The 10058-nt window shown below is 57.2% G+C and overlaps 1 protein-coding gene across 1 annotated transcript; it reads right to left on the bottom strand.

The window, feature by feature from the left end:
* Nucleotides 1–1771: 1771 nt before the first annotated feature.
* On the bottom strand, nt 1772–5020 carry LOC131503457 (testis-specific Y-encoded protein 3-like). The gene is made up of 7 exons (XM_058714926.1): nt 4705–5020; nt 3917–4542; nt 3147–3224; nt 2891–3002; nt 2655–2798; nt 2475–2561; nt 1772–1952 (listed from the first exon to the last, which is right to left on the bottom strand). The coding sequence occupies exons 1-7, from the start codon at nt 5018–5020 to the stop codon at nt 1924–1926; spliced, it is 1392 nt and encodes a 463-aa protein (XP_058570909.1). The 3' UTR covers nt 1772–1923.
* Between the last annotated feature and the right edge of the window lie 5038 nt (nt 5021–10058).

Genomic DNA, 10058 nt, shown 5'->3' with positions numbered 1-10058 from the left:
TTACACATCAAGCAGCTGAGAAGACGTGCTTCTCCAGCCAGTGTGCAGACAGCAGCGAGAGAAAGACCTGCCTTCCCTTCTAGAGAGTGCGACAGCCTCCGCCCTGGAAGAGGTGAGGCTTGGTTGCACAGATCCTCAACTCCACAGCCTGGTGACACGCTGCTGACCATGTTGTCTGCATACTGAGAGGGACAAGAGGCCTCCATGCATTGGGACTGCCCTCGCCTTCCCTGGAATAGAGCCACTGCAGAGAAGGCTCTTGTACTGCAGAGCTGTGCAGTGGGGATCCTGGGGGGCTCGGGCAGCTTGGGAGACAGGAATATTAGTGTCGGGATGTCACTCTCAGGCACGCTGTGCTGGGGGCCGTGTTACTTGGGGATACAGAAGAGCCTGCGATGGACAAGGCTGAACTCTGTCTACTGCACTGCTAGCACGGTGGAGCTTTTGCCCCATCCCTAGCACAGACATCTCTGGCAAGCAGCCATCTGCTCTGTAAGGAGTACCCCCGCACTCACGTCGTCGCAGGTGAGGCTCGTCCCAGTCCTTTCTAAGCTCCAGGCCTGCCCGGCACCTCTGCACAGAATGCTAAGGCCTCACAAGTCCATCGTTCCCTATGTGGCTGAGGCAGCCTTTGTCCTGGCACTCAGGCAAAGGAACACAGGCTGCCTGGGACGACGCGACCTCCCTGAGCGCCTGCTGGTGTTTGCACTTGGGAGTCTTTTCACAAGTCTCACATGGCGTGTTGGACACAGGGCTTAAGCCTGTGGACACAGAGGAAGAACATCACCCGACTCATCACGGCTGATGATGAGAGGGCAGAGGGCACACGAGAGAGGATGGCGTGTTCGTGCCCTGTAAGAGCTCCACCTCCCCGCGACCCTCCCCTCTGTTGGCTTGCAATCTGGGACACCCATTCGTAACCAGAGGTCTTTTCAGAAACAGCGAAGTTCACACAAGGGCATCAGTACTAGGACTCCTTCAGGAGTCGTGTGTGTGTGTGTGTGTGTGTGTGTGTGTGTGAATAAGTGAAGCGGTGTTTGGGAGGCTCAGCTTCAGGAAGTGGAACCAGAAAAGTTGGCTGTGATTTTGGAGTTGCGTGAGACTGTAGTGGGCTGTTTTCTCTGCAGCGTGTACGTTGTCCCTGTCAACTGTGCCTGAAGCAGAACTTCATCGGTCTTACCCACCCACTCTCCCTCTGGTCCCTCGGTTCCTTCCCCTGGACACCAATCTTACAACCTGCTCACAATCCCTCAAATATGTATGGCTGGTCCTGAGATCCTGACCTTGTCCCCAAGACAGTCTGCATTGGGAGACGTCTGAAAACCAGAGGGTAATCAACCCTGGGAATTCCTCCCTGTGTGGCGGTTCAGTCAACATGACTGAGGGTGTCCCCATGCGGGATTCTGGGGGCACCATCATGGACATGCCCAAACCCTGAATATTGGACCTCCCTGGCCTGTGCTGGCGTCTCCATTTCCTTGAATTTCCTCCTTTTCACAGGAAAGATAGGAACCTGGGCACTGGCCTTTCTCTCAGGTTTGTGCCCTGGCCTCCCTCACTCAAGTCCCCATTGCTTCAATCTTACTGACCTCACATGCAATCCCAATGTGTGACCCATCCCTACGGACAATGTCCTACGTCCCGCCCTTCCTTGCAACTCCAATGTGCAGGCACAGAACACTTACACCCCTGGACAGCCGCATGTATACATGGACACGCCCCAGAGCGTACCTGAGAGGAAGACACACAAATCGCTTCATGATATTTATCTCCCATTCTATATTTCTTCAAATGTATTGGACCCCCGCCCTGCGCCACGTGTCACCACCACCCTTGTCCTCATTTCGTGGGCAGGAGAATCTTGTGGACCATCGGTGAGCATCGGAAGGGTTTCCACTGGGGTCGATGAAGTGCGATGCTCCTTCATACTCTTCTCAAGATCGTGCATATCCCTGGGATATATGGGTACACACAGACACACACACACACACACACACACACACACACACACACACACACACACACACACAGGACAGGTGAGAGTCTGATCTTGGCCCTGATTAAGGTTGCTTGAATGTTTCCAAACGGAAAGTAGAATGGGAGGGTGTGATAAGCTGTGCCAAAGCTGACAAGGGGCTCCCGAAGCCAGACAACATGTGGGATGGTGGTAGGAGGCCTGACGGTGGGGTTCATGGTCCGGGAATGACAGTTGTCACCGTGCTATCTGATGAGCCAGCTTTGGTTGTCCCGCTTTGCTCATTCTTTTTGTCTAGCCCCCTTCCCACCTTCAGGCTCCCCAAAGGGAAAAGGCTCTTTGACACGTTACTTCTTAAGACTCCCCGTCTCAGGCCGATGCCCTTTTGACCTGGTGTCACCTCCTGTGCCACTGTGAGTCTCGGTGCCTCCATGCAGAAGAGAATTGTGCCACGGACCCCACGGCACACATTTCAGTGCCCACACCCTTGGCTGCTCACCTCTTTCCCTCTCAGTTCTCTCTCCTGGGGCCTCCTTCATCTTGAAATACGGCAGGGGATTGGGCCAAAGATCCTCTATGATTATCTGGTAGGGGAGACAGGCCAGGCCTCAGGTAGCTATCCCACGCAGTGGGGGAACCCATGAAAATCACCTCCCTTCCTTGTTACAGGGCCCCCCCTCAGCAATCCTGCTAGAGCCGGCAAAGCTGTGGTCAGAGAACCAGTTGAAGAAGTTGAGGCTGCTGTTGTCATGCCTGCGTCTGTAGGCCTCCTGTCTGTACCTTGGGTGCCACTGGATGGGACTGGAATGAGACGCCCTATACCCTGCAGGAAGACGAGTATGTGAGACGGCGCCAGAGAACCAGTCACATTCAACCCTCCACCCACTGCCGCCCATGCAGTCAGGGGACACTTACCAGCAAGGCCTAGGACATACTCCTTCGTAACGACTTCATTCTGGAAGTAGGAGTTCTTGACAAAAAACAGCAGGATCTTCCGGCATTCCCTGGGAAATTTGTGTTCCTCCACCTGCCGTGGTACAGTGGGGCAGAAATGTGAAATCTTCTTCCAGGACACCCTCCCTCCCCTGAGGAAGGAACACGTCACTTCTCCCCACCACCTCCCCTCCCCACACGGCCAGCCCCCCACACCACCTCCCACTCCCAGGCCGACCTTCAAATTGGTCATGTGGCGAAGCATGCTTTCATCGGGCTTACTAATCAGGGCTGACATCTGAGGGTGGTTCACAAACTGCTGCAGGTCAAAGAGCCTTCAGGTGCTGGGCATGAGAGAGCTCGAAGCAGAGAACACGTGTGGACAGCATCCAGGCGTCCTCCCCCCGGGACTGACGTCCTCCCCCAGGGTCTCAAGCCCTCCCCACAGGCTGCGTCCAGGCCCACGGGGTGTCAGGATCGCGCAGGGCTCTGCTAGACACGCACAGGAGGCTGTGCATGCCCAGACGCCCGCAACCACGCCTAGCCTTGTGTGCTCATGAGGACACTGAGGACGCTTACTTCCACACAGCCAGACAGCACACATCCGGTCTCGCGCCGACCAGTGGGCATTCACATCGCCTTCCCCGCAGCAAGATGCTTAGCGGGACCCAGAAACGTGCCCCCACGCGGCTTTGTGTGGGAAGAAGCCCCCGGTCATTTCCCCGTCCTGGCCTGGACCTCCACCGCCACTCCCCACTCTCCCAGCGCTGTTTCCGTGCCAGGTGCGACGTAAAGCACACATGCCTCCCCCACCCCGGCACTGCCCTCCTCCCACACTCATTGCAGAGCCAGGACCGCCGGATGGGATCACGTTTGCACGTTCCCGGCCACTGGAGCGCGGCTTAGCTCCAGTCCCTGTCCTGGGTTCCTCTAAATGTCACCTCCCTTTCCTTCCTCTTGCGCAAGCCCAGCCCCCTCTGGACCCTCCACCAGCAGCAGGAAGGATACAGCCTTGGCCCAGAAACCACGGATGCCCTGGATAAGGGCACTTCTCTGTTCCAGATGACGCTGCCGCCTCTGCCACATCCTGAGTTGGAGTGGAGCGTGCTCCCGGCTGGCTTGTTTATTCACCGGCTGTAGCTCTATCTGAAGGGCCTCCAGAGCCTCCAGTGGGGAAGGGCAAGGACGGAGGCCTGACTCTACCCGCTCCTTCTTCTGCTGCTTCACCTGCAGCTCCTGGGCTTCTTCCACCCATCGGCCTTCCTGCTCACTCGGCTTCTGTTCCTCCTCCTCCTCCCGCTCCTCCTTGTCCTCCTTTCCCTCCTCCTCCTCCTCGCCCTGCTGCTGCTCCTCCAGCGCTCCCTTCTCCTGCTCCTCTTCCTCCTCCGTTTGCAATTCTGCTCTCCCTTGGATGGCTCCCACGCCTTCCCTTCCTCCTCCTGCTCCTCCTCCTGGTCCCCTTCCCCTGCCACTGCCGCCGCCGATGCCTCCACCGCCACGGCCGCGCCCGCTTGTACACCCTGGTGCTCCTGCTCCTCCCCTTTCATTTCCGCCAACTCCTCCTCCTTCCGCTCTTCCTCCTTCTGCTTGGGCTTCTGCTGCTCGTCCTCCTTCTAATCTTTGACTCCTGCTGCCTCTCCCCCTCTTCCTCCTCCTCCTCCTTCTGCTCTTCTGTTCCTGCTGCTCCCCCTCGTCCTTCAGGTCCTTCTCCTCGTGAACTTGGACCTTGTCCTTCCCCTGCTCCTGCTCCTCGTCCTCCTCCCCCTTCTTCCTCTGGTCATGCCCCTCTTCCCCACGCGTGTCCTCTTCCGCGGCCGGCACCTCAACCTCCTCCTCCACCAGGCCCCACAGCGCCTCCACCGCCATTATGTCATGCACCAGCGGCACCGATATCTCGCTGGGGCCGCCCACCTGCCTCTCGGGTCGGGCCTGGCCTTCCTGCACAGGCTGTTCGCTTGTGGCCTGCAAGCCTTCGGCCTGCGGCACCTCCGGCGCTGCCGGAGGCCCAGTGTCCCCACGGGCCCTCGTCTCTCGACCGCCCCCTTCCCGGTCGAAGGCGGCATGGGGCCTCCGGGCGTCCCCAGTGTTTCGGAAACACGAGTCGCGCAACATGCGGCCCCGGCCCGAGACACCAACTGTGGCTCCTACCGGCGACGAAGCGGGACGTGAAAGCACGGCCCCCCTCCCCAGACCCAGTCAGTGGAGCCCTGAGGGCAATGGCTGGCAACTCGCTCCCCCTTCCTCCCAGAGCCCAAACGTCGAGGGGGCGCATGCGCATGGTGCTGTACCCAGGATGCCTCGGCGGTGGCTATCGCCATGCCGATGCTGCCTCGGAGGCCTTTGTGGTGAGAGGTGTGCGCCTGCGGCTTTGAGGCTGAGGGAGCTCCAAGCCACGCCCAGGCTGCTTCACTGCCTTCGGGACCAATCATAGGGACGGTGGCGTGCGTGGCTTCGGCGGTCCCGCCCCTAGGTCACCAGGAAACTGGGGCGCGTCTGTTGCATAGGCAGGAAGGCTGTGGGCCCCGTGCGGGGCAACTCCTCCGGGGGGCTTGCAGCCGGCCCTCTGTGCGCTCTGGGTGCCCTGTTTGGCTTCTGGCCATGCGAAAGCGACCTTTGCATTCCACGCTGCGCTGGGCACGCGGCTGTCTATACACACGGGTAAAGGGGGACCTCCACGCTTTTCCCATGTACACCGCCACCGTTGTTCATTGTGCCCCTAGTCTGACAAATCCACTCAGCGGTCACCTTGGCTGTCCGGGAGACGCATTTCAGCTGTGCGCCTGCTGTCTGTGCACCCTGGTTTTCCATCTGCTCAGCCTCCTTTGCATATTCTCTACGTCCATCTTTGCTCCCAGAAGACATGTATGTCATGACAGCAGTCTAGCAGTGCACCGGCTAGGGAAGGTCGGTGACCAGAGGTGTGTGACGTGGAGAGGACGCCACACTAGGGGAGGCTGCGTATCACGCGCGCCGCTCTTGCCGTTTGTCCCCGTTGCCTGGAACGTGACACGCTGGCAAGCACACACCCCCCTCTCACGATCGGCTGCCCATTCCTCCCGTGTGTGGCAGTGCACAGGAAAGACCCGTGCCCGTGAGCCCTGGGATTCCTGGAGCTTGCGTCTGCCGCACAGACAGCGGTCCCCTTCCTCCCACAATGGTCGGCCATCTTCTCACAGGGACCCTCCCCAGGCCTTCGTTGGCCATATGTCTGTTCATCCTGCTCCCATTTCCTTTACCACTCACTTAGGCGGCAGGCTGCCATGAGCGTGGGCGCTGACTCAAAACACTGTCCCCCTGTGCCACAGACAGCATGATTTCAAGGGTCTCCGAGAGGTTTCAGGGGGTTGGGGGATGTAGTGTTGGGACCCAAGTGAGGGACACGCCCCACGGTCTACACGAAGCCACATGACCACTTTGGGGAAGCAATAAGCTGCAGACGGTGTGCAGTGAGGGCAATGATGTGGTCTCCCTCCCTGTCAGGGCAGTGGTGATGTGGACTCCCTGCCGGTCTATGTCAGACAGCACCAGCTACACATACACACACACACACACACACACACACACCACACAGAGCCACTGCACGATTGGAGGCTTGAGATGCATTGCCTGGCCAGGCACCACACTCATGCATTGCCTTTTCCCTTTGGTGGAGTGCAGTGTTCCCCTACCTCTTTATGGGACCAGGAGGCTGCCCCGCAGGCGGGGGATTCTAGGATTTCCAAATTCGTGTGCCGGGCCCTCTGGCCAACATGTTGCTTCCGTGACACAGAAGAGGTTCCTCCAGACTCATTGGGCTATGTCACGATACGTACGGGGTACAGAAATGCTCCAGGGTGGCTGTGATATATGAGGCAGCACACCACCGCTTCAGGTGACAGCAATGCATAGACACGCAGGTGGATGGGGGGAAGGCTGACCAGGTGGTAGGGGGCTGAGAGGGGGTGGCCAGTGTGACCGACAGAGAGGCAAACGCTTACCCAGAAAGGGAGAGGAACAGGTCCAGTGGTGAGCCCTCAAGCTGCCCTCAGCAGAGGACGTAGGGGGTGGGCAAGACAGGAAAGCAGGCCCAGACCCTGGTGCACCTGACCTATGCAACTCACTCCCTCCAGAGAAATGGGGCCTGTCAAACTCCCACGCATCGCTGGGAGACCCCGTGGCAGGAACGTGGGAGCAAATCTGGGTCCCAGGTGCAGGGACTGTCTGGGACAAGCAGGCAATGCCTTTCAGTTTGACCAACACCTACCACAATATTGGGGCCCAGGGGCCGGGCCCCAACTTCGCAAGGGACTCTAGACCAGCCAGGCCCGTCTCTGCAGGGTCATCCAGGAGGATGTTCACCGAGACACATCCCCAGGCTCGGACCACAAGGCCTTGCGATGATCCCCTAGGCCGCTCCAGGAGCAGGGCCAGACTTACTCTTGCTATCTGCTGCCTCCCTCCACTAATGCCCACTTCCTTGCAGGGAACTTTGGTCCTCCTCCACTGCGCCATGGAAGGCCCAACCCCAACTTGCCCCTGGCCAAGGCAACACAGGATGAGCGGACCCAGGCAAAGTCCAGGCTTTCCTCCCGTCATGAAAGGTGATCAGCTAGCTCCGTGTCGATCCCAGGAGCGAAGGGATTGCACTCGCTGCACTTTGGCACTGGAGCCTCCCCCTTACTCACCAAGTCAGGAAAGCCCCCAGTCTCTTTCCTTCGCTAGCCAACGGCCTACGCACACTCACTCAGGCACAAAGATGCACGGCCACGCGGCACGTGGACACAGACACGCGCACGCTGCCAGCACAAACGCTAAGGCCCAGGCAAAAGTACTCACAGGCGCCAGCCACAATACATTCACAGACACGCTCTAGTGGACCTGTGCACTCACTCATGCCCTCTGCCACATCCCACTCACGAAGCTAGCTCCTCCCCACGACTCACACTTGCTTTTCCCCCTCACACAGCACATGCATTTGTCCTGGGGCCCAAACCTGGCTGAAAACTAGGGCCGATTCAGGACCTCCATTGGGTCACGGAAGCTTGCATTGAGATGCCAAGGAAAGAGAGCCACACCTGATACCAACCTTCCAGTACCAATGGCACTGCAACATGGCAGGTGGAGAAACACCAGCTACGACTAGGTTCCCTGCTTCCTCGGCTCCTGCCCTTTCTTCAGACCCTCTCAACACTGGGGAGTCCCTTGGGTCTCAGTACCTCCCAGCTGGCTACAACCTACAGGGCAAGGGCCAAGGGACTGACCTTTCTCAGTTCACATACATACCCAGCTTGTGTGGGCTGCCTGGAGGCAGTCACGGCTTAGGAGGTCTGGATGTGCTCTGACCCCTGGTACTTGTGCGTTCCTTTGTGCGTTCCCCTGCAGCCCTGTGCCATCAGCAGCCTACTACGTCCATATGGACATGCACAGCTCACGGAAACCCACATGCACTGATACTGTCCCAGGACAGGACAGAGACAGAGAAAGAGAGATGGAGGTGTGGGAGGGAGGAAGCGTTCCCTAAAGAAAATGATCACAGGGACTCAGAGACAGACAGAGGCCAGAGGGACATGGAAGGAGGCCGAGGAAGGAGAGTAAGTCACAACTAGAGACAGCCACAGAGGGGGAGTGTGTGTGTGTGCCCGTGCCTGTGCCTGTGCGTGCGCGTGCGCGTGCGTATGCATGAGTGAAATTGTCTGGGACTGAGACGGGCGTGCTGCCACGATGCCTGGACTCTCGAACGCCCTCTTCCAGCAGAATGGAGGCCCGGTATTCTCAGGAATCTCAGCGTTTTCCGGAACATGACTCCCTTGCTTTGGGGCCTTAGCCCATCCTCAGGCTAGGGCCATAGAGCACAAGGGGTGGGAACTTGAGGCATGAGGCTCCAGACTAGGCCCGGCAGGTGGAGTGTCGAGGCCCAAGGTTTTTAAATGCCTGCTGCCTCCTTCTGGAGCCCACCAGCATTTGGGAAGCACGCCCACGGCCACGTGGCCCTTCGGACACTGCAGTGGCTGTGGCTTTGGCTGTGGCTGTGGTGGAGGTGGGGCAGAGGCAGGGCAGTGAACTTTTTGACCACAGGTCCTTGGGGTGAAGGAGCTCCAGGCCAGACCCAGACAGTTGGCTGCTGTTCAGGAACCATCAGCTGGAGGGTGGTGGGCGTGGCTCCAGCATTGGAGCCCCTGCCTCCCCTCCCAGGTCTGGAGCAGGTTCTCTGCCTCCCCCTCCAGGGTGACCTCCCTGTGTGGTACATGCCCTTTTCCGCTTTGTCACCGACCACAACTGTCCTATGGGATGTCTCATATCAGAGAACTGGTGCTACACATCTCACCTCTTTGGGGAGGAGCCAAGATGGCAGACAGCATGGAAGCTTCTTAAGTGTCTCGTGTGCATGAAATACAGCCAGACCAACACTAAACCATCGTACCCACCCAGGAAACTGACTGGGGGATTAGCACAGCAATCTGCATATCCTGAACCTCCGAATTCAGCAGGTACGTGGCATGGAGAAGTCAACTTGGAGAGCGAGGAGGCGCAGGAAGGGAGGTGCTTTTGTGCGCGGAGAGGCAAAGGAGACTGGGCAGGTGGAAATTTTACTAATTTTCTTTAAAACTCTTCTACATTATTCTTTCCTTTTGTGTCTATATTCACAAATTCTATTTTACTCCCATCTTCTCCTTTTAGTCTACTTCAGTGTATTGAGTTTTCAAATTCTCACGACATTTCCCTTTTTAATATTTTTATTGGTATTTTCTAAATTTTTCTCCACTCCCACTTTTTTTTTCTCCCCTGTGTCAAAACCACTTTCAACACCCAGATGAAACATGCCTAGAATCTAGCATCATTCATTCCATTATTTACGTGTGTGTTTTTAAGTTTTTACTTTTAACATTTTACACTTTGAATATTTCATTTGAATTTTCCACCTCATGAGTTCCTTTTCTCCATTCCAAATGACAAAAGGAAGGAATTCACCCAGAAAGAAAGAGCATGAAGAAACGAGAGCCAGGGATTCAACCAACACAGGTACAAGCAAGATGTCTGGAGCAGCATTTAGAAGCACGATGATGAGAATACTAGCTGCAGTCCAATGTAGATTAGAGTCCCTTTGTGCAGAGAAAAAATGAAGTGAAAACTGGCCAGAATGAAATTAAAAATGATATAACTGAGCTGCAAT

Source organism: Neofelis nebulosa, chromosome Y (genome assembly GCF_028018385.1).
Source record: "Neofelis nebulosa isolate mNeoNeb1 chromosome Y, mNeoNeb1.pri, whole genome shotgun sequence".
NCBI lineage: Eukaryota > Metazoa > Chordata > Mammalia > Carnivora > Felidae > Neofelis > Neofelis nebulosa.
This window is presented reverse-complemented; position numbering and strand designations above follow the sequence as displayed.